Source organism: Mytilus edulis, chromosome 8 (genome assembly GCF_963676685.1).
Source record: "Mytilus edulis chromosome 8, xbMytEdul2.2, whole genome shotgun sequence".
Taxonomy (NCBI): domain Eukaryota; kingdom Metazoa; phylum Mollusca; class Bivalvia; order Mytilida; family Mytilidae; genus Mytilus; species Mytilus edulis.
The window spans coordinates 33,313,533-33,339,448 of record NC_092351.1 but is presented as its reverse complement, the minus strand read 5'-3'; the positions used below and the strand labels follow the sequence as shown (position 1 = coordinate 33,339,448).

Genomic DNA, 25,916 nt, shown 5'->3' with positions numbered 1-25,916 from the left:
TAGATTCTTTCAATCTGTAAACCAAACAACAAAACTGCATAAGATTGAGTGAAGAGTTCGTTCATTGTCTTTTTGTAGTGTGATAGAAGTTATTCCTGCACATGGAAAGCGTAGAATATGTATCATGACTGTACATCAGTAATTATAGTCTTGATATTTGAATCTTAGTGTGTTCTTTGTGCATATGGGACATAAGCACTTCAACTTATTTTGAGGAATAACCAAATGATTGAAACTTTATAACTGAAGCTGCATGAAAAGTTACCCACATCTCCTTTAATTCATCATTATGTGTTACAAAATGTTTTAAGATCAGAGTTGACTAGTTTCGTTTTGTCCTCGAATTCTTTTATATCGATATGACACGTTAGATCTTCAAGTTATTGTGATTTAACAGATGTAATACAGCACCAGTTTAATGTAGTCAAAGAAAACGTAGAGGTAATTATGATAAATTTAGCTTCCTTATTATAAAAAAAAACCATGACAAAATAATTAAAACAATTACGTATTAGAATGGAATTTTATCCTTCTAGTCACTTTTACAAAATGATTTTTTTTATCAACTTTCGTATTCAACATGTTCAAATGTTTGAGTTTTCGGCATATTCTACTTCCTTGTCTGATTTTATAATTCAATTTTATGAATGATTATTTTTTAAAAGGACATCACGACTTGCCCCATATCACCCTTGTCTGAAAGAGTTACTTAATTTTTTTTAGAATGAAGACAGATTTCAAATTAGAATCTCCACAGGTATTGTGTTATGTAAACTAACACAGCTTGTGTGTATCATGTGTATATAGTCCAATGTCAAGGTACTTTGAGCAATTTTATTTTCTAATATACCATGTCTAGGATTTTTCTTATGTTTTTATTACTGCAACCACTAAACGGATTCGTTAGATTTCCTCAATCATGATCACAGATTAATAAACCTAGATTGAAATAATTCCAGATTTATAAAATTGCGCCATATTTCAAACTTCTTCTATGTTGTCTCCCATTTTTTTAATTCTTACTTTTAAAAAAAAGAGAAGACAACAAATAAAACATTTATCTTGGTACCATTTTGTGACCTCGGTCTGAAGCTTTTACACTGACATTTGTGTATTGTTCCACAGTAAAATGCAGAAAACACTATATCGTTTTTTATTTTACAACCTTAAAAAAAGTTTTTAGAGAAGATAATTTGAAAGTAAAATATATTGAAATAATTGAAAAAAATATCGATTAAACTATTTATATATATAAATATCGCTAGTAAAAAAAAATTCAAAAACAGATAACAGGAAGTGAAAAAGTGATCGGAAATGTTCGCTTGTATAAGTTTGTCTATTTTATAACATTTAATATCTCAATAAGAACTTATTCTAAGTGAGGATTGAACGAAATATTAATTTTGTCCAGTGGTAAGTAAACATTTATCATTCAATAAAGAAATGCTCATGTGCATCGAACGAACATGTCAGTAAACATGTGAATAAAAAAAAGTTGAGTAAATGTTTATGAACCAATAGCCCCGGTGAGTGACACACTCAAGGGAGGGAGTTAAGGGTGCAGGGATACTTCAATCCTATTGGGGAATGGTAGGGAGCATCTGAGACCGCTAATGCCCTATCCTTTTAGTACTATTTTAATATATATACCCTATCATACATATATTTATGAATAATTATATATACCTACATCCATGATAATTACATTGCGCTATTTTATGAAAACCTTTCCTACTTAGATTTGACAAATATTTGATCCATTTTCGACTGAGGTTTTATAGCTACTATGAAAAAATTATTAGTTTCAGATACGTGTAATTCAATGAAAGACCTTTTCAGATATGGCATCATCATTTCGCGATCTTTTCATATACCATGACAGACATATTATTATATTATTATAAAAAAGAAACTTAAAACACGTACATACACACTAATACCAGTTAATAACGACAGGTACATAAATCAAAGTTTGATAAATATTGTTACAGGAAAAGGACTTTACTATCGTCTCTGCATTTAAACGTTTCCAAAATACAACGTTTTTAACAACAGCGATAGAAAACGACTTAGTGTCTCATAAGTAGGTATATTTGTCTGGGTATTGATTGTTTTGTGTGTAAATAGTACAATTGTTGTATATGTTTTATGGCAATCAATATGTGACACTTTAATAAACATATTTATGTATTTATTTATTTGTTTTTAAAAATATATATTTATGTCACCTAATGTTATAATTTATCGTCTGTATGTATAGTATCTTTTACAGAGATGGATGCTTTTATCTGATAGTGTACTTTTAAAAAATGCCTGATATACATCATTTGTTTTACTGAACTCGATAAATGAATGTGATCATACATATTTTGAGTTATTACAAATACATGTATAACAAATAGTAATGATCGTTATAAATGTGAAAAATACGTATGTGTGTGTACTTTAAAGTACTTTATGATGTCATACTTGTCCACGGCCGACACTCGGCTAACCGAGAGATTGGTCGGTTAATCTATATTGAGTATGCGGCTATATGGGCGATTGGTCTGTTAATCGGGTTGGTTATACGTCTGTTAAGAGTAAAACGTACAATTTAATGTTAAACTCTATCAAATATACAGATTTTTGGCATATTATAAGAACCAAATCAAAAAAAGAAAAGTGTCTGACAAAATGATATCTATCATAGAACATTTTCAACCTATAAAAATATTTCATAGTCTGCGCAGTTTTCAGTAAAACTAAAAGGCGTCGCGCAAGTATGTAGTATTTATGCTTATACGTATATACGCATAGCAATTTTTTTAATAAAAGGCAAAACAAACAATTTTAGATATCATTTAAAGTACACAAAATAGTACTTTGGTTCTAAAAAACAAATTGAAATGATTAAATATTTCATAATTGTAATATAACGTGAATAATACCACGTTTTAGTGAAAATTATGGGAATAAGGCCTGTTAATGGGTTGGACAATTGAAATTGTGTCAGTTAAGAGTTATTTAGCCACCTTTATATTTTCCCATTGAAAAAGTTAAGAATGAGATGTTCTTGAGAGAAAATAAAATGACAATACAGTATCCTTCTAGTAACAGTATTTTTATTTTTACTTTCTTTTCATTTAATTGAAGGGTGTGTCACTTCAATATAGCGTGATATGGATTGGCCGCTTGAATATGCAAGAATTTATTATTAACGTTTTCAATCAGCCTTAATTTGTCTGTCTGTTCAAAGTAGCTTGTTCTCAAATCCGACTGAAAGTGTCCCTCTAATACAACACAGGGTACATATAACCTGTTGTCGCTCTCATATGCACTTGATATTTGTAACTGGACGTTAAACCCTAAGGCTTATTCGTCAGCATTATCCAATTGGTTCTTTTCTTCTATTACTTAATCATATGTTGTTTACAAATCATTCTAAAGAAGTAAATGGAAAGAGGAGAATGCAGCTACATTTGGTTATCTTGAGTTTTCATTCATTTTGTTCCGTTTAGTTCCTTTCTACATTAGTGCAGAGGAGAACTGCAGTTGTCCGTATGTAAACTTCTAGCATTTGTCACCAATATGAGTACATCGCACAGGGCCGTTTTATGTCTGTATTCTTAAACAATTATTATTTTTTCTCTCTTTTTGAACAATGCATCACTCTCTACTGTCCTTATCTATTATTCTATATTCTGCGTCTCGTGTAGGGTCCGGATTAGGGGTATTGTTTATTTCTGTATTCTTAAAATTGTTATGCCATTTTTCTCTACATTTTATTTATCTTACTCATTATTCTTTCTCTATTCTTTATATTCTAGCATCCCAATATATTTTACTTACTGATGTTTAGTTACATTACGACGTGTATCTCAGATTTATATACTGGTTACCAATGCAGATGACAAATTGGCATCATTCATGACAATTAAACAGTAAACAGAATCCACATGATATACTAGTATGCGACCATTCTTGGATATATTAATATTACTATAATATTAAACTTTTTGAAACCATTTTTATCAATTTTCAATTTCCATTGTCTAAATTGGTCATTGTTCACGTGTTGTTTAAGAAATAATTGATGCAAGCTATAATACTTTATTGTAGTTTTAACATTGGTAGGCATTATATTCGTGATTATTTTTGACCGAGCGATAGTGAGGCCTAAAATAACACGAATGTAATGCCTACCGATGTTAAAACTACAATAAAGTATAGCTTGCATCCATTATTTCGATTCTGGATAGGACAATTAAGGTAATTTCTATGTCCGATAAGTATTAAGTGTAAAAGCGTTTGTGTAGGCTCTTCCATGAACCTAACTTTTTTACTTGTAAAGCAGCTAACGGCTGGCACTGTGATTTTTCAGAGGAAGGAGTTTGAACAGCCAGCATGAACGGTTGTCGTATCTAGGTCAAATATGTCAATTTCGGAATGCAACACATTACAGTCATCATAATTAAATTGGTACCATCATGTGCACCATTTAAAAGTTTAAAGTGTTTAAAAGTTAAAGAATGATAATTTGATAAAATTCATTATTCTGAAGAAGTCAATATACGCATGTACAAACAATTTTTATTGGATTTAGTGCATGTGTTTGTTCACAAAGCGAAAGAAACACGTCATATTAGAATTCCGTATATTTTATGTTTCATTATTCATGTGTTGTTATCGTATATTTTAGTTGCTGGCCTTGAGCCTACCCATTTGATCCGATAACAGTCACCCCATATAGCAATAAAACTATACTTGTGTTGCCATTCATAACTCTTAACAGACCAATTAACAGACCGGGTTTTATATATCCGACCCATTAACAGACCAGCTTTTAAATAAAGATTAATTAGTGTCACCAAATACAGATTTTCGTGTAGATTTTTCACACGATGATATCAATATTGCTGACAAACATAATGCCCGTCTTTGTTCGATATTCAAAATATTGCATGCAAGTAAATTCAACCAACGTGTCATTTTGTGTACATTTTGTGTGTGTAAAATGTGTATAAATTTATTGATGAGTAACCCGCCTTTTCATTTTATAGATCGTACATCGAAGCTAGAAAAAAATTAATTACACCACTGGATTCAGTACATTGAATTGTTTTGTTAGACATGACTAATTTTTATGATAAAAATATATTTAAAAAGTTATACAATGAAACATGCTGAACTTTCAATGATTTTCTCGATAACACCTGATTAACAGACTTTAGCCAACCCGATTAACAGACCAACCGCCGATATAGCCGCATACTCAATATAGATTAACCGACCAATCTCTCGGTTAGCCGAGTGTCGGCCGTGTTGTCATGGGATACAATTGCCTTATATCATATACATGTATTCTTCGTAGCTTACAAACTTGTCATACGATGTAATTTATATACTTATATCATATACTTTTGTAGATTGAAAATACAGAATGTCTCTTTTAGATGGTAAGTAAAACTATTAAATACTTTTTTTTCCGCCTCGCATGGCACCTCGGAGGAAAGATTATAAAAGTATCTGTCCTCTCTATCGCACGTGGTAAAATATTTAGCATTAATGATTAACCAGTGGCAGAATGAATATAATTTCAAGCCCCCATGACTTAATTATAACTTAATCAACGTTCTTTAATTGACATACTATTTGATTTGTTAAAAGTAATCTTGTATATATCGTTTTTTGTTGTGCTTGAATAACCCATATCTTTTTCTTTCTTTAATATCATTCAATTAAGAAAGTATTCGTTTAGAACGTTAAGTTGACAAAAATATAACGGCAATAGTTTACATGTATGTGAAACACACGACACATGGTTTAAAGCATAAACTTATGTGGAACTCTTGTTATGTATAGCAAATAATTAAAAATAAACAAAATATTAGAATAACATTCTTTAACATGCATAATTAAGGCAGATCCAAGGGATGGGAAGGGGACTGGGAGCCCGGTCTGTCACCCCTATCATGGGTATTTTAGTTAATGATGGCCATGAAGATATTATACGCTTAACACAATCTACACAGTAGAAAGATAATTCTATTTGTATAAATTAACATAACTCAAGTGATTTAATGAATTAAAGTCCCCAGTTGTTGGTTTAACGGGATCTATGAACAGTTTTTGTCAGATGATTACACAAAGAATGGATAATCTTGAGAAAACAATCCCGAATACAATAGCGACATTGATCGATAGTAAAATTTCATCAGAAATGAAAAATATAAAAAAAAAACAGTTCCAAAAAGAATTAAAAACTGTGTCTGACAAAGTTGAAAATATAGAAAAGTCCTATGCAAACGCGGAGAAACAACAACCAACTTCAGACGAGGCTATACGGGTTATTGTTAGGAATTTGCTCGAGTCCAACGGAGAGAATGTATCAAACAAGGGGAACGCTTTAATTAAAGATGGTCTACATTTAAAAGACGTAAAAGCGGTATTTGCAGATCGTCAGAAGAGTTACAAAGAAGGGAAATACGATGTAGTAATTGTAGTCTTCAAATCGATGAACGAAAAAAGAAAAGTCATGGATAAAAAGCACAATTTGAAGGATTCTCGAAACTTTAAATACATATTGATTGAAAATGATTTGTCGAAGTCGCAACGGATTCTGAATAACAACTTACGGAATATTGTGAACGCAATTGGCGAAAATAGACTAGAAATAAAAGGAGGCAAAGTCCGAACTCGAGAATCAAGATTTCGTGACAACAGAATTTACAGCAACCCACGTCGTAGTTAAAACCAACAAAGAGACCACCTACAAATAGATGAAGAATATGAAAATCGAAATTATAATACACAGGGATACAACAGCGCACGAGGTGGAAATCGACGAGGGAAACACTGAAAAAATGGGAGTGGCGGTTTTTAGGTAGAATGCGGATTTTGGAACATTAATGGATGAAACTTTAATGTAAATAGTGACAAATATAGTCTTTTAAGTTCTTGTATTCTGCAACGCAATCTACATATACTGGGTATTGCAGAAACACACCTGATGGGTTCTAATTCTGTAAACGTGGACGGGTACTGCTGGTACGGCCATAACCGACGGAATATACATATTTGAGCGAAGAATGGATCGGGTGGTGTAGGAATTTTGGTCCGTAATAACTTTGATGAACAATTTCACATAAAAATCGTTGATGATAACACTGATGGTATAATGTAGGTACAGTTTAAAGATAAACGCTGTAACGCAATATGTTTTACGTTTGCGTCGTCTACCTGCCACCAGAAAACTCAACTAGAGCAGTCAATGTACACGAATTTATGGAAACATTATTGACACATATATACACAATCCCACAAGGTAATTTGTTCTATCTGTGTGGTGATTTTAACAGCCGTTGTTCTGATTTCTCGGATTCAATCGGAGGAATAGATTACTTACCAGAGCGCGATATAGTCAGACAAACGGATATGGGAACATTTTTTTGTGATTTTCTAATTGATGTTAATTGTTGCATACTTAATGGTCGGAAAACATTAACTATCGACTTTACCTTTGTATCAACACGCGGTTCCAGTGTAGTTGACTACTGTATTTTACCATATGAAATGTTTGATTCATTTTATTTCCTTTAGCGTAACAAGAGCTACCACTATCATTCAAAGTCTTGGCGAGCCCGGTAGATATGACCTTCGTAAAATAGTACCTGACCATTCACTATTGACATGGAATGTGTGCTTATATTTTACAATGGAAGACCAAGTCAGTAAAATAAAGACAAAAATCAAACTGTTACCAAAATTAAATATGATCCTAAAAGTTTCCCGGAAATTTGGCTTATTGGAGATTCTATTTTAACAGAAATTAATCGTGTGATATTGCAGTTGGAACAATCTGAAGCTTCACAACAAAATATCGATAAAATGTATGAAAATTTTGTATCGGTACTGAAAACAGAAATGTCCGAAAAGTTATCAAGTAAAGAAATTCGAATTAGTAATGCGTTTAACAACAAAGCTACAAAATGTAAAAAACCGTGGTGGAATTCCGAGCTTACTATGTTGTGGAATGATGTTTGTAAAGCGGAGAAAAATTGGAACAAATGTTGTCTTAGTAACAAAAAAAAAAGGGAACTGCGTCATATCTTTGTTCAAAACGAAAACTATTTGATCGAGATGTCCAAAGATCAAAACATCAATATTGGCATTCAATGCAAGAGGAATTAATTAATTCGCAAGGAAACCCGAAAGAATTTTGGTGGAAAATTGGCAGGATCGGAGTAGGGAGCGAGCGTCAAAATACTATTCCAATGAAGATGAAATTAAATGATGGATCAATATGTGATGATAAAAGTTATAGTTATAAATAAATGGAAATGTGATTTTGAAGAAATGTTAAATAAAAATAGCGATACTAGTATTAGTAATGAAATAGAAAATTGTAATAGTGATATAATTTGTGATGAAATTTTTTATGGTGAAATTACTAGTAGCGAAGTGTATAATGTAGTGAAAATATCAAAATGTGGCAAATCTCCTGGCGTTGATGATATTCCAGTTGAATTATATACAAATCCTACAGCATTGAATGCGCTTATCCGTGTTTTCAATATATGTTACAATTCCGGTTAAGTGCCAGCTATGTGGAATAAATGTATCATTACACCGATCCCCAAGTCATCCACGGCAGATCCCAGAGATCCGATGTCCTATAGACGAATAAGTCTAGCACCAGTGGCGTATAAACTATATTGAGGCGTCTTAAATGCTCGTCTGACCGGAAAACTTACCGATCTTGAAGTGATTAATGACGAACAGAATGGTTTCAGAAAGAGTCGCAGTACCATAGACCATCTATCAACTTTAACAACTAACCTTGAAACAAGAAAACTTTGTAAACTTTCAACATTCTGTGCATTTGTAGATTTTAAAAAAGCATATGACTGGGTTAATCGTAATTTGTTGTTTAGTAATTTAGAATCCTTAGGTTTAAGTTCCAAAATGTTAAATGCTTTACATTCTTTATATTATAATGTTCAATCTTGTGTCAAGATAAATGGCAATGTGACTGATTGGTTTGGAGTAAATTCTGGCCTAATATTATCGCCGTTACTATTTAACATTTTCATAAATAACTAAGTTGATGACATCAAGAGCTTAGATATTGGTATAAATGTAAATGGTGAAAAGATTTGTATATTATTATATGCACATGATGTAGTATTATTCGCCGAAAATGAAAATGCCCTTCAAAGAATATTAGATGTTTTAAGTATATGGTGTAATGTAAATGACTTAATTGTAAATATGGACAAGTAAAAAATTGTTCATTTTATAACACAATCTGTGACACAAACAAATATTGAATTCATGTTGAACGGACACCAGTTAGATATTGTATTCAAATATATGTGTATTGGTTTATTATTAAATGAGTTTTTGGATTATAACGAGATGGCGAAAATTGTAGAAAATCAGCCAGCAGATCGTTAGGTTTACTAAATGCTTAACGAAAGCAAATGGTGGTTTTGAATATTCTATTTTTACTAAGCTTTTTGACACTCTTTTTATGTCTGTAATTGAATATGGTGCTGCGATATGGAGAAGTAAAGAATACTCTTGTAATAATGCTGTAAAAAATAGGGCAATGCGTTTTTTCATGGGTCTTGGAAAGTACACACCTAATTTGGCCCTATATGGTGATATGGGCTCGATGCCATGTATTTTAAAAAAATGGACATGTGTTTTTAGAACTTATAGTAGATTTACGGAAATGTATGATGATAGAATAAACAAAAAAGTTTTTATATGGGCAAATAATATATGCAATAATAGACTGAAAAATTGGAATTTCAGAGTACACACAAAGTTTAAAGAACTTGATATGGAACATTTTTTTAATACTAATTTGATTATTGATCAACATGTTATAAAAGATATTGAGAATATCTGTTTCAATAGATTTAAAGAGCAATGGTATATTGATTTAATGTCAAGCGAGCGTAGTAAACTACGTACTTACAGATTGTTCAAAAATGAATTTGGTGAAGAAAATTAATTATTAAAAATTATGCCTGGTAAATATAGGAGTGCCTATGCCAAATTAAGAAGTGGTACTGCTCCTATGAACATTGAGACTGGAAGGTATGAAGGTCTTTTAGTTGAAAATAGAATTTGTTATAACAGTATTTGTAATGAATTTTTTTTAATTGAAGATGAAAAACATGTATTAATGAATTGTCCTGTGTATGAAGATTTGCGTTGTTATTTGTTTTATCAAACATCTCTATTTAATGCTAATTTTATGCAATTGTCTGATGACGATAAATTTATATTTTTATTCACAGATGAAAATATGTACTTTTATACTGCCAAAATCTGCAATGACATTTTATTGAAAAGAAAAAGTATTTTAATAACTAATTTTAGTGTAAATAATGTATATACATTTTAGATAGTTTCTCATAACTCTTTTTAGAGTGGCTATTGTATGTTTTATGATGTTGTTTTATCAAATTTTGTATGTTTTATATAATGAAGAGGTGAGACTTAAATAAAATATTGTCTTGTCTTGTCTCTTGGGAAAAATTTGGTTGATTTTATAGTCAATCACTGAAGCATGATGGCTCCGAGTGTCACCCTTTATGTTAGTCAACCACTTCATGAAAATTCACGGTTCTGGATCCGCAACTGATTACAATTAAAACAGTAAAATAGAATAAGTTGTATAAACATCAATACAGTATGATAAAGAACTAATGAAAATTCCCTATTTTGAAAATTGGAAAAAAATCATGATTGCTGTGAAAATATAGATGCACAACATTTATATATTATATTTCCTTAGTCTATATACAAAGAAAAAGTTCAACTATTAAAATTTTTACTTTTAGTACTATTAAGTTAAATATGAATTATTGCATTAGACTATTTGTCTCATTTGAAATAATGACATCCGATTATGGTGCATTGTGGTCTATGCTTCTATTGTAGAATCGCCACCGCCCTCGTACGATTCCATTTACGGACAACTTAAGGAAGCAAGGCATACTACGGATGGCAATGTCAGTTTTGCTAAGAGAGGTTTTACAATCATCATTGGATCTAGTAAGTAGCACTTATTAGTGTAAAACCAATCAATGATAACTAAGAGTGTCATTCGGTTATCGAAAAATCAGTCCGTTGATAAAAATTAGAGATAAAATTTCGTTGATCTGAGTAAACAGGTTTGTTAATTTTACATAATTTGTTTTTAAGAATTTGCATTTTTTTTGCCCCAAAAAATAAATACCGGAAAAAAAAATTACTAGTTATTTTAAAAAAATGAATTGAAGTATTTCACTTCTACTGAGTCAAAACCTTTTACTTTTGTCATAATGAAAAGTAATGATCGGCATTGAACTACGTACTATTATTAGAAAGATGTAGTTGTCTTAGTTCGCTCTTTAATGGATGTTGTCGCATTGGCAATAATACCACCATATTTTTTATATATACATATTCATTTTTGAAAGCCCATTAAATGTAAAATTATTGACGTGTAAATAAATGTTATATTATTTTAGCTATCTGTACCATTCTGCTTGTCCTGTTCCTGTCGATACCGATCGCTTGTATAGTCATAGGTATGTATTATAGGATATTTAAATGAGCAGAGGGAACCAAAAACCTGTATTAAAAAGGTGGTTAATATATATTCAAGTCTGTTTACATATATTTAATAAAGACTTTATAATTCATAAAATAGTAAATTTATATCCAATTATTATTAGAGTGAATCAGCTAGCTATATTGAATGGTGACAGTTTTTGGTCCATAGTTAATTTGATGATTTCTTCAAAAATTTTTTTAGCAAAGATACATCCAACAGGAATGCAGCAGATTAGTTGAGAATATTAGTAAGATTTTAAATGTCGTTTTTTTTTTACTTATAAGTTAATTAAAACGTAACGGTTTGTATTTAAGAAAACAAGTTTCATTCAATTATGAGCAGAGCAAATAAACTAGAATAGTATGCAAATTCTTTATTAGTATGACTTTAATTTCATCACTGTCAATGTACATGACTTTTTACTATATATAGAATGGAAATTGGTAATAACAGGTTTGAATTTGACTGTTCTTTACTTATTTCAGGAAGCTTGTATCTGCATGATTGTCCAGCACAACGTTATATTCCTATCTACTTAATAGTAGCAGGTGCTTTCTCTCTAGTAAAAGATCTGTCTAGTTTGCTACAGAAATGTAAAGCCAAGAGAACTGAGGAAGAGCAAGAAGGAGGTGCACCAACAAATTTCTTTGATGGATTGGTTGGTTGTTTTCTATTTGCCTGGTTTATTTGTGGTATGTGACATTTATAAATTCTTTTCTACCATATTTTTGGAATTGAACTTTTGCGATGAATGTTAATTTAGAAAAAGCGCGAAATTTAAAAAATAGATAAATAAAATTTTCATCAACATTAAGGAAAACTTTTGTTCCTAGAAGTAATGATAATTAGTTCAGCGCACGTATCCGTTACCTGTAAACATTATACATTTTAAAACGCATTGCAATTATATTAAGATATATTTCAAGGTCGTTTAACATCTTATATTACCTGATTTTAACATGTGTCATTACTGTAACATAAAAGTACCGTCGATAGTATAAGCTTCATCAACTTAATTGCTTTTTCTTTCTAATGAAACCCTGATAATGGTAGAAAATGGAAAGAAATATGACCATCCAATGTAAAGTTATAAGCTCATGCTTTAGATGGTAGTCAGTTTGGTATACTGTACTGAATGCATGATTGCCATTATTTTATTTGTTTTCGTCCTGAATATGCATGGCATATTTGCAACTGGGCATTAGTCAAACAGCAATCTACACAATTATTAGATATAAGAAGATGTAGTATGAGTGCCAATTAGACAACTCTCCATCCAAGTCACAATTTGTAAAAGTATTAACACTGAATTTACGCCAACAATATATCAAAAGTACGAACTATGATCGAGATGACTTGACTGTCAAGTTAATAAGTTTGTGCGGTTATTCATCTTCTTGCCTTTCTATTTTGCAGGGAACGTATGGATATACAGTACACACAACCATTTCTCGACTGATTCCACGAAAGCAGATTTCTGTGAACCAGTACTGTTTTATTTCTCCTTTTGGTTACTCAATGCAACTTACATCCTTATTGGAATCTCTTGTCTTTTGTGTTGCTGTGGTGTCAGTTTCGCTTGTTGTGCAAAGGATGACTGATAAATAAAGTTGATCATATTTTACTGTCTCACATAATTTGTCACATGTAGTTGATTGGTTTTATGATATCTGTATTTGTTTGTAATCTTTTCTGCTTTTTCTTCGTTTTGAATTAAATTCTATTTTTTTTCTAACGGGGATCGACCTGTCTTCCGGTTTATTCGTGACTTTGGATTGACATTTGTTTTATCACAATTCAGAGGTCTCTGTTTTAGTGTTGATAAAGTACCTGTGTATTCAAATATCCCTGTTGTTTGGACAAACAATGTGCGTTACCATGATTAAAAGAAGATGTGTATATGCCTCGTTCAGACTACAACCCGACGACAGCTATATATTTTAATATATCATAATTAAATTCAAATAAACACAAATGATTTCAATTTCTTTCTCTGGGTTTTACATTATTCTTTTCTTACATCCCACTGTAAATGCAAAAATATATATACAATATAACAAATAAGTACTTTAAGCTTGTTTTTATAAACAAACGTTTTTCTCCCGCATATCAATATCATATCATAATTGTAATTGGTCTTAATTTGATAGTCTATAATTAGGTCATTCCAATTTTCTGGAAAGACTTAATAATCAGAAGTAAACCAAAAGTTTTTCCACAGATAAGTGGAAAAACCTAATTAGACCGAAATATTTGACGAAATAATGTTGATCCGTAACGGTTATTTAAATACTTTAAATGTAGGTTGAACATCTAAAAGAAAAATATTAAAGTACTAATATAGATATTATTATTAGACATTTACGGAAAGTCTCGGTAACGACTGTTGACACCGACTCTGACAGTTAAAATGAAGGGGGTCGTCTCAAAATAATGCAAGGAACTAAACATCAGCTTTTCGAGGTACAATTTGCAAATAACAGATAAACGAGATTTTACACAACGGTTTATTTTGTCTTCTGATTATCAATTCTGGAACAAGTCTCCACCATTTGTTTGAGTTTTATCTTGGGTGCCTTCACAAAGTATCCATCACTTTATTTCTTTTTAAAGTCAACCATGGTATGTTTGACAACAGTTTTATATTTTGCAATTTTTATCTAAATTTTACCCTGACATTTCTGGTGATCAGGTTTTCTGTTGATTTACTGTTCCGTAAATGGCATAATCACAAGATGCCGATTATGATAAAAGTTATCCATTAAAGAATTAAGAGAATCAATAGTTACAGAAACTCCGATGAATCAGGAGTGTGAAGATTTAAAACAGAAAAAATCTTTAAAAAAAAAATGTATTCTAACATGATCCATTGTTATCTACAACATTTTTTTAGAAAACAACTTTCGAATAGATGAGCAGATACATGGACTTGTGGTTTGAAACAAAGTTCTGGAAACCTATATCCTCTTTATTATACATCGGGAATGACAATTGGGTGCACCCTTTTCCATTCAAATAAAATTTACTATAGTTCCACGTGTTATCGACATAAATTGTAAAAAGTTTTTTTTACCAACTTGGACAAATATTTATTTTTATATCAAAGATTAGTTTATATACATTTTTATAGAACTATGGCATAAATGAAGGGAAAAAACAATCAAAATGACGAATCAGGCTTAATTAACATGTGCATGAGCATATAGACATATCCGCTTGAAATGTGCTGTTACGAAACTCTTGATTCAAATTTTTATTTTTATTGTCGGTAAAGAAAATTTTGTCCCGTTTATTGACTTATAATGAATCTAGTGCGCCTCCTAAATTAGTTTTTTAGACGACCCCTGTATTTTTTGCTATCAGAGTCGGAGTCAATAGTCAGAACTGAGACTTTCTGTAAATGCCTAATATTAAGGTTCAAACATGTTTTTAACTGTTAGGTATTTAAAAATCAAACCACATTCATAAGAATAGTCATACACACAAGAATCAGAAGAAAAAGGTCAGTGTTGAAAACTTATCATTTTTATTCAGTTCGAAATAAGAAATCGTTTTATCATCTGATATTATGTTTAAATGGTCATGTGTGTGCCTAGAATGATAATTCAAAAATCATTGTATGAAAATATGGCATTGTTTATCACCGTTTTAATTTTTCACTGTTGTACGAAAACCTAAATTAATTATATTACTAGTTATTCAAAAGTAAATCAATAGGACTGAGAACAAACTGACAACGCCTTGGTAAAAACACGAATTAACTTCTGTTAGTAAGTGTTTGTTATAGTGACATATGTAAATCAGCATGGATATATAAATTTGTACAAAATATAATTACATATATAATACACTCGGACCAATGGACAAATAAGTCACCTTTTTTTTTTTAATTCAATATAAACGTTCTAACATAACGTGTTTATTGTTAGTTTAGATTTAAATACAGAAAGTTTGGGACTTTAAGAATTGGCGTTTGTAAAAGTTCATCTAATATTATTCATTTAAAGTTTGTGAAAATTTTTAAGAATGTTAAATAGATAGTAGACTGTTTGTTTTCTACGGAAAAGTGACGTTGCTAAGTGTTTAGCTATTTTCCTTGGATGATTCACCATTAGAAATGTTAACTGTCCCTGGTCATCTAGCTGCGTATAGTCGGCCACCATTAATATCTCGCTAAAACAGTTTGTTTGATATCCTTAATCAAAAGTATGCTCATACCTCCTCCGAATGACGTCCGAACGAAAAGCTACGATTAGAGGCATTTTGACAAAGCAGCACCTATACTCTGGAACAATTTGCCATCGTCTTTGAGGAGTGCAAATTCTTAAGATGTTTTTAAAAAGTAACTCAAGACTCACTTATTTCGAACTGCTTTTAAAGATTTCTTGTAGATGTGTAGAGGTTATATACTTTTAATTGACTGCATTAGTTTTAGATTGTTTTGTATATTTTACGGTACATGCATGTTTTTTTTTATTTCTTTTTTTTCTTTTTTTTTTAGTATCTTATAAATTTTTATATGCTTGTTTGATTCTTTTAAGTAAGTGCTTTGTAATTCATGTTTTGTGTATTTTGTATTTTATTTATTTTTGAATGTGAATCGTTTAGAGTAATTGTTGTTATTATATAATGCGCTCTATGAATATTGCATTTATTATTTATTATCCTTAAAAAATGTGCAGTTTATAAGAAAATGTAGCTCACTTTCAACATTTTGAGAAATACAAAATCTACATAGTCAATTTTCTACTGGTTTCCCAATATATCTACCCGTCTCAATTCTGATCGGAAATATCTCGCATCTAAAACCGCACAGATCACTCGTGTTTCGTATGATTTAGTTTTACATCGTGCTCTAGTTCGAAATTTGTTTTAAAGTTTAAGTAAGATCGTAGCTTTGGCTTATTTATCAAGGACTCTCTCAATATATCACAGTAATAAGTTCGTACAATTTGTTTTAAAGATTTTAAATCCACCAATGTTCTACTTTCGTAATAATGTGACATATTAAATTCATATGAAACCTCAAATTAGAAAATAAAATGCTTATGTTTTTTTATAACTAAATTGATAATTTTCATTATAAAACTTATGTACATATACTTTTTTTTTGAAAAAAATCTTTAATTTGTTCATATTTAGAAGAAGTTTACTTTATTTGAATTGCTTTCGCCGATATATTTTCCATATGCAAAGTGACCTCCTCGTAAAAATCCGGTGATTGCAATACGTATGGATCTGTCCTTAAAACAAACTATTATCTGATTGTACATGTTAAACACTTACTTACTTAGGTTTACTTAGGTTCTTTTACTGATACAGGAACTAAAGTTCCTCTTCATCAGTCTCTATATCTAAATCTTCTCCACTTCCGGTGTCAATCGGCAAATTTCGGTTTCTAAACACGACATTTAAGGGGGGAACACGTGCTCAATATCCACGTTTAATTGTTGATTGCTTACCTTAAGGTGTCAATCGGCAAATTTCGGTTTCTAAACACGACATTTAAGTAACTGCCATATTTTCACTTCATAATAGAAAGTTAATGATATTTACATGGTTCAAGAATGGATAAACATTCTTTTTCACCGGTCACTCGTTTCTTATGACTTTAAATTCAGTGATAATATCTTTAGTGTCACTACACCAATTGTTTGTGCAACAATCATAATCCATATTGAGCACCACTTTCGTTAATCGGTCGTCTTCAAACGATTATAGACTATTCCGGGAGCAAATGATGTTTACCTAATGCCGAAACTGAATTGGTATCCCCAATGTAACCCCATACAGTGCTAAAATTAATGCCAATCTGTAAACGCCTTAGTTATAGCGAATTTTCTGTTCTGTACGTTATCTATTGATTGGAACTTCCTATTTCCCCATATTCCAGATGCATAGTCGAGGATTGGAGTAGCACACGAATTAAAAAGTTTTCATGAGGCTGATATCCAAAATCCTTTAAACTATGGATTTTCGATATGAATTTATCTTGGGCTCTCTCTGCACCCTTAACCAAAGTCTCTGCTGCTAAATTAAAGCTACCTCTACAGTTGAAAAGTTACTCCTAATTATTTATAATCGTCCACTATTTACAACTCATTATTGCCGATTGAAAAGTCAAATTCACTCTGATTTTAACGTCCTTAACGAAAATGCACGCACTTAGATTTGTCAGTGTTGATCAGAACCTTTCAACGTTTACACCAACTATGAATTACATTCAACATTTTCTGAAGTTCATCCTCAATTTTTGCGAAAATAACAATACCATCAGCGTAAAGTAGAAGTGAACTCTGCCTTCCATTAATATCAAATCCTAGATTTAAATAATTAACTTCTTTCACTAGATGAAAATAGAGAAAAGTGTCGGGGAAATGTTATCCCCTTGTTTTACGCCGAATTTACAGTCAAACCAATTCGTCAGCTTATTGTTGAAACGCACACAGGAGCTAATATGCTGATAAATGCTTTTAACTGAATCGTAAATTTTACCGTTTATATTATCTAAGTGCAATTTATAAACATCATGTCTCTATAAACGAAATCAAAGCACCTTGTTAAGTCAATGAATGCCGCAAAGACGTTGAAGTTGTTTCTCACAATACCGTGTAAGGTAAAAATATGATCTTCACAAGACCTATTTTTCCTGAACTCATTCTGTTCATTTGCAAGAATATGTTCAGTCTCGAGAAAACTTGTGTATGTCTTGTTAACAAATGCCCTATAGAGTTTGCTTACACATGATAATAGACTGACTTCCCTGTAATTTTTCGAAATACGTGCATCTGACGACGAATGGTCAACATTGTACAAATTATTGATCTTCTTCAGGCGGACGGGGTTATACTCGAGTCAAAAATTAGTTGAATAAAATGGTATAATATGTCAAGGAAATTTTAAAACATGTTATGGTATTTAGTCATATCCACTTGCAGATCATCGTTTTAGATTGCAATACTATAGAATTTAATTCATTTCTTGATATGTTCACATTTAAAAGATTATTCGGCACATACAAGAGTTTCATATTTTCCTCTAATAGATTGTTGTGTACTTTAGCTTGAATATAGTGTTCTGAATCAAATTCATCACTCGACAAACCATATTTTTTGTATAAATTTTCAAAATCACAACGCCATCTTTCCTTTGTTGACATCTAGTTATAGTACCGTTATCATCAACTACTTCCTGTGGTATACATTTGTTACTTCTATGTCCTTATTTACGTATTTCTTCCCAAAAGTCAGTTGGAATGTTACTCGACATTGTCTCTATTTCCTCCGCTGCTGTCCTTTTGTAGGTACGTTCTGCCCGTCTCAGATTTTTGTCGACAACATTTTCTAGCTTTCATGTAGTTTATATTGCGCAAAGTTGTTCTAATATTTCTCCTCTCAGAATACATAAAGAACTTTTTTTTCACATGTACGCATGTTTTTCCAAAGTTCAGTCAAAGTTTCGTTCTAGTAAGGTTTTGAAGTTCGAAAACGCTTCTTAGAGTTATTGTCACAAAATTGTGGGATTTTATCGGTCATTTCTGTGATTATATCGGGGCATACATTTTCATAAATTACGTCAATGTTTTCCTGAGTTTCTCCCGAGTGTTCGATGTCGGTGATGATATTAATCAGAGCATTTCTCCGTATCTCACTACTCATAAAGTGTAATGGGATTTGGATAATTTTAAATCGTGCTCTTTTCATCTCATTATATGTCGAAACCGCAAGTTCAAAATGCTTAACTGAATGGTAGGGTAGTCTAGATTTCCCACCTTATAATCCAAACAATGAATTATTGTTAACAATATATTCCGCCGTTAGCACTTCAAACAGTTTATATTTATCGAGCACGTCATGAGGGAAACAAATAAAGTCAACCACATATTTGGTCATGGTAATGTATGTAATTTTCATCTGGCCATAGTATTGTTTGTATTTCAACGACTGCTGGTTTAATTTTTTTGTCACGGTATTGTCTATATTTCTAAGACTGATGGTTTTATCTTCTTTCAAGGTATTGTCTGTATTTCTAAGACCGATGGTTTTATTTTCTGGTCACGGTATTGCCTGTATTTCTACGACTAATGGTTTAATCTTTTGGTCACAGCATTGTCTATATTTCGACGACTTTTGGTTTTATCCTCTCGTCACGGTATAGTCTGTATTTCTACGACTATTTGTTTAATCTTTCTGCCCGTCTCAGATTTTTGTCGACAACATTTTCTAGCTTTCATGTAGTTTATATTGCGCAAAGTTGTTCTAATATTTCTCCTCTCAGAATACATAAAGAACTTTTTTTTCACATGTACGCATGTTTTTCCAAAGTTCAGTCAAAGTTTCGTTCTAGTAAGGTTTTGAAGTTCGAAAACGCTTCTTAGAGTTATTGTCACAAAATTGTGGGATTTTATCGGTCATTTCTGTGATTATATCGGGGCATACATTTTCATAAATTACGTCAATGTTTTCCTGAGTTTCTCCCGAGTGTTCGATGTCGGTGATGATATTAATCAGAGCATTTCTCCGTATCTCACTACTCATAAAGTGTAATGGGATTTGGATAATTTTAAATCGTGCTCTTTTCATCTCATTATATGTCGAAACCGCAAGTTCAAAATGCTTAACTGAATGGTAGGGTAGTCTAGATTTCCCACCTTATAATCCAAACAATGAATTATTGTTAACAATATATTCCGCCGTTAGCACTTCAAACAGTTTATATTTATCGAGCACGTCATGAGGGAAACAAATAAAGTCAACCACATATTTGGTCATGGTAATGTATGTATTTTAACGACTGATGGTTTTATCTTCTGGTCACGGTATTCACTGTATTTCTACGACTGATTGTTTTATCTTATGGTCAAGGTATTGTCTGTATTTCTACGACTTATGGTTTTATCTTCTGGTCACAGTATTGTCTGTATTTCTACGACTCATGGTTTTATCTTCTGGTTACGGTATTGTCTGTATTTCTACGACTGATGGTTTTATCTTCTAGTCACGGTATTGTCTGTATTACTGCGACTGATGGTTTTATCTTCTGGTCACGATATTGTCTGTATTTCTTCGACTGATGGTTAAATCATTTGTCACGGCATTGTCACAGTATTGTCTGTATTTCTACAACTGATCGTTAATCTTCTAGTCACAGTATTGTCTGTATTCTACGACTGGAGATTTATTTTCTGGTCACTGATTTTGTGTATTTCTACGACCAAATGTTTGATCATCTGGCCATAGTATTGTTTGTATTTCTACGAATGCTGGTTCAATTTTTTTGTCACGGTATTGTCTATATTTCTACGACTGATGGTTTTATCTTCTTGTCAAGGTATTGTCTGTATTTTTAAGACAAATGGTTTTATTTTCTGGTCACGGTATTGCCTGTATTTCTACGACCGATAGTTTTATCTTCTGGTCACAAAATTTTCAAATTTCTACGATTGATGGTTTGTATCTTCTGGTCACGGTATTGTCTGTATTTCTACGACTGATGATTTTATCTTCCGGTTACGGTATTGTCTGTATTTCTACGACTGATGGTTTTATCTTCTTGTCTAGGTATTGTCTGTATTTTTACGACTGATATTTTTATCTTCTTGTCAAGGTATTGTCTGTATTCTACGACTGGAGATTTATTTTCTGGTCACTGATTTTGTGTATTTCTACGACCAAATGTTTGATCATCTGGCCATAGTATTGTTTGTATTTCTACGAATGCTGGTTCAATTTTTTTGTCACGGTATTGTCTATATTTCTACGACTGATGGTTTTATCTTCTTGTCAAGGTATTGTCTGTATTTCTAAGACCGACGGTTTTATTTTCTGATCACGGTATTGTCTGTATTTCTTCGACTGATGGTTTGTATTTTCTGGTCACGGTATTGTCTGTATTTCTACGGCTGAAGGTTTTATCTGCTGGTTACGGTATTGTCTGTATTTCTACGACTGATGGTTTTATCTTCTTGTCACGGTATTGTCTGTATTTCTGCGACTGATGGTTTTATCTTCTGGTCACGATATTGTCTGTATTTCTTCGACTGATGGTTTAATCATTGGTCACAGCATTGTCACGGTATTGTCTGTATTTCTACTACTGATGGTGTATCTTCTATTTACAGTATTGTCTGTATTCTACGATTGAAGATTTATTTTCTGATCGTTGATTTTGTGTATTTCTACGACCAATGTTTGATCATCTGGCCATAGTATTGTTTGTATTTCAACGACTGCTGGTTTAATTTTTTTGTCACGGTATTGTCTATATTTCTAAGACTGATGGTTTTATCTTCTTTCAAGGTATTGTCTGTATTTCTAAGACCGATGGTTTTATTTTCTGGTCACGGTATTGCCTGTATTTCTACGACTAATGGTTTAATCTTTTGGTCACAGCATTGTCTATATTTCGACGACTTTTGGTTTTATCCTCTCGTCACGGTATAGTCTGTATTTCTACGACTATTTGTTTAATCTTTTTGTCACGGTTATTTCTACTACTGATAGTTTCATCTTCTGGTCATGGTATTGTCTGTATTTCTTCGACTGATGGTTTCATCTTCTGTTCACGGTTTTGTCTAAATTCCTGTGACTGAAGGTTTTATCTTCTGGTTACGGTATTGTCTGTATTTCTATGACTTATGGTTTTATCTTCTTTTCACGGTATTGTCTGTATTTCTGCGACTGATGGTTTTATCTTCTGGTCACGATATTGTCTGTATTTCTTCGACTGATGATTTAATCATTTGTCACAGCATTGTCACGGTATTGTCTGTATTTCGTCTACTGATGGTTTCTCTTCTAGTCACAGTATTGTCTGTATTCTACGATTGGAGATTTATTTTCTGATAGCTGATTTTGTGTATTTCTACAACCAATGTTTGATCATCTGGCCATAGTATTGTTTGTATTTCTACGAATGCTGGTTTAATTTTTTTGTCACGGTATTGTCTATATTTCTAAGACTGATGGTTTTATCTTCTTGTCAAGGTATTGTCTGTTTTTCGAAGACCGATGGTTTTATTTTCTGGTCACGGTATTGCCTGTATTTCTACGACCGATGGTTTAATCTTTTGGTCACGGCGTTGTCTATATTTCGACGACTTTTGGTGTTATCCTTTCGTCACGGTATAGTCTGTATTTCTACGATTCATGGTTTAATCTTTTTGTCACGGTTATTTCTGTTTTTCTACTAATGATAGTTTCATCTTCTGGTCACGGTTGTTTCTAAATTCCTGTGACTGATGGTTTGATCTTCTGGTTACGGTATTGTCTGTATTTCTACGACAAATGGTTTTATCGTCTGGTCACGGTTTTGTCTGTATTTCTACGACAGATAGTTTTATCACCTGGTCACGGTATTGTCTGTATTTCTACGACTGATGGTTTTGTCTTTTGGTCACGGTATTGTTAATATTTCTTCGACATATTGTTATTGATTGTAATTTTTTGCTGTTTTACCTGCATAACATCTCTAAAGACATTACCACTTCTCGTGTTTTGTAACTCACCAAACGGATTGGTCGTTCTGTAATTAGTGCTGTGCACTTATAAATGATGTCGTTTATATCGTTAACCTCTCGATACATATGTATGCCTTAACTTGATTTGGCTTGAAATTGTTAATAGTAATTTAGAATTATTACTTTTGATACTTTTTGCTACCATTTTGAGCATTTCATGAACGATTGACGTGATCGATTGACGAGAAAAAAGTTTTGAAAACGTTGTTTATCACAGGAGATATTCCTTATTGGTATTATAAGTAGTCGTGTCCGGTAAATGGAAACAAATAAAAATACATAAAAACGTAATAGAGGGCACCTAAGATAAAATCAATACTTTATGAACGATATTTGTTGAAAGTCAAGTTATTAACCTGTGTGTTAATATTAGTTATGATTACGAAAACACTCAAAAAACCACAAACCTACAACCTTTTAAATGATTTATACAATTGTATATAATAATTTAATAAACAAACGTTACAAGTCATAGTTACACATGAAATGCTTATCATAAATCCTCTCATACCGGCAGTACCATTCACGACTGTCTAAACTACTTTGGCATATACTGTAATTGTACTTATTTTCGAGGTGTATTTATTAAAAAATACATACACACGAATTTAAATCCAACTTTTTGCCTAAAAAAAAGCTGTCCATCAATGCATGTAAACTTGACCTTACCATCAATGACATGACATGTTTACAACCCTTTTAATCCGATAAATAAACAAACTAGATTAATATCAACAGGTGACAAGTAAAAACCAATTAAAGATCAAAGAAACGATAATGACTCGAGATTACCTTGAACCATATGACTTTTTATTGTTGTTGTTATTGATTGATTTACAAACATGTGTGTATAGTAGCAGACAATGTTTTTGAAAGCTTTACTATAATCATGTGAGTGCCACTCCAGCAATACCGGTCTTAACCAAACCTCATATATAACTGTCAACTTTTACATTCTGAAATGCATGCACTAACCATCCAGCGTGTAGTGGTTTTAAAGTAGAAAGTTTTAAGTCGACTTTAATGTCATTAACTTTTTTGCCTGCTTTTATTCCAGTCATGATTTGATCAGAGTACCATTCAGTGAACTTAGATTTCACCAGTTGTATGAACTCATCATTTCCTGAAACGTCCAATGGTTGTAACTCGTTTGTACAAGATGCTGGTACATAACGAGTGCGAAAGTTATTCTCGCTTAACTTAGTCATGAATGATTCAACTCTGTGAGCACGGAAAACATCGAAAATACACAAAGCGGGTTGTTTTGTTCTGGATAACGGCAATTTATCACGGACGGACTAAACGTACGGAATAAGGACTTTGTCAGCATACTCGAGCATGTTCGTTTCATTTGACCAATGATTTTCTGACTGTGTAATGTTCCAATTTTTATGAAACTTAAAGTTAGGATGACATTGACCAGTTTTTCCTTGATAAATCAATTGTGGCGATATAAATTTCCCATTCAATGTTTCACCCAATAAAACTGTAATCTGTCGCTTGTCCTCGAGACCCGTAATAGACACTTGTTTGCTACCTTCTTCATCTAAAGTATAGTCACCAACAGGTATAGGTGGCACGGTAGTAGTTACTTGCCCATAAGGGACAATGATAGCCTTTTTAGAATTTTCACCACTTTCTAACACTGCAAAAAATTCTACATTCACAGTTAACTGAAGTACTTTTATTTTACTATTCAGAAATGAATTTAAATATGTATCATGACCGTTTACTTTTTTTGCTATTTTCAAAAACCTAAGGCCACTAGTACTTTTAGGTCTTTTATGGTGCAGTGAATACAAAATAAAAAAAAATTCTCAAAAATTCATTTTCATCTGTATGTAAAATTATTTCATATTTTTCTACACCTGATTCATCCCTCAGTTTGGGAAAGTATGTTTAGTTGATACTGTATTTTTTGTCCAATCACACTGTTTAGATACATTTACCTAAGTAGGGTACACAAAAGAGCAACCTAAATTCTGGAATGCAATTACTACAGTGCCACCTTAAATATATACATTTGTCTGGTCAAAGTTTATGATTAGCTCACTCGGAATTTTATCTTTCTGAACTTGTAACTCTATAGCCGTTAAAAATTAATCCTTTTGTTTTTCAAAATCATCTGGGATTTTACGTGCTGCTTTTGTACCTTTCCTGTTTACGTATTACATGCGCCGGGAAAATGACTGAGCCCAAGAATAAGAGAGTTCAATGCATCCTCCGAATTCATGACGCAGCTGGCGGTCTTTAGCCATTATAATGCCTCGCGCAGCGGCCACCAGAATTGGACGATTAACAATATCACCAGCTAGTCATAAATTTCGTATGTATTCCTAAACTTCAGCATCGTATTTTCCGAGAATCAGTGGCTATCCACATCTTTGACTTTCAAGTGATATTTCTGTATCAGAGTCAGACGATTGGATTTTCAGTTTTAGCAAGTATCCCTTTTTAAGAGTTCTTATTGTAGATTCATTTATGGATTTTCCTGTCTGTTTACTAAAATGCCGTACTGCTTTCGAAACATGCTCACATGCGTATTTTGCCATTTGCAGCTTTTGCTCACTGTCATAATGATTGTATTCACCTCGTTTGCGTTTTTTACTTGAAGAAGCTGTCATAGTTTTATCTACGTTTTCGTCAGCTGACACAACCATTTAACCCTTCTCTGGTGTAGAAGCCTCACGAGGATCAGACAAAAACGGACGAATAGGAGGCTTGTCTTTCTCCTGAATTAACCAACTTTTTAACATGTTGAATTTCAAATGAAGAATGACAAACGAATAAATTGAAATTGAA

At 32.1% G+C, this 25,916-nt stretch overlaps 1 protein-coding gene across 3 annotated transcripts; it reads left to right on the top strand.

Annotated features, from left to right (window-relative positions):
- The first annotated feature begins 18 nt into the window (after nucleotides 1–18).
- LOC139485412 (transmembrane protein 272-like) lies at nucleotides 19–16,239 on the top strand. 3 transcript variants are annotated; one of them, XM_071269883.1, is made up of 7 exons: nucleotides 336–441; nucleotides 1,992–2,083; nucleotides 5,409–5,438; nucleotides 10,939–11,052; nucleotides 11,511–11,570; nucleotides 12,082–12,288; nucleotides 13,013–16,239. In XM_071269883.1, exons 3-7 carry the CDS (start codon nucleotides 5,423–5,425, stop codon nucleotides 13,195–13,197), a joined length of 582 nt encoding a protein of 193 aa, XP_071125984.1. In that variant the 5' UTR covers nucleotides 336–441; nucleotides 1,992–2,083; nucleotides 5,409–5,422; the 3' UTR covers nucleotides 13,198–16,239. The 3 variants fall into 3 exon arrangements, with proteins under 3 accessions (XP_071125983.1, XP_071125984.1, XP_071125982.1); XM_071269882.1 differs by lacking the exon at nucleotides 1,992–2,083 and having other exon boundaries at nucleotides 19–441; XM_071269881.1 differs by lacking the exons at nucleotides 336–441; nucleotides 1,992–2,083 and adding an exon at nucleotides 1,268–1,413.
- The last annotated feature ends 9,677 nt before the right edge of the window (nucleotides 16,240–25,916 follow it).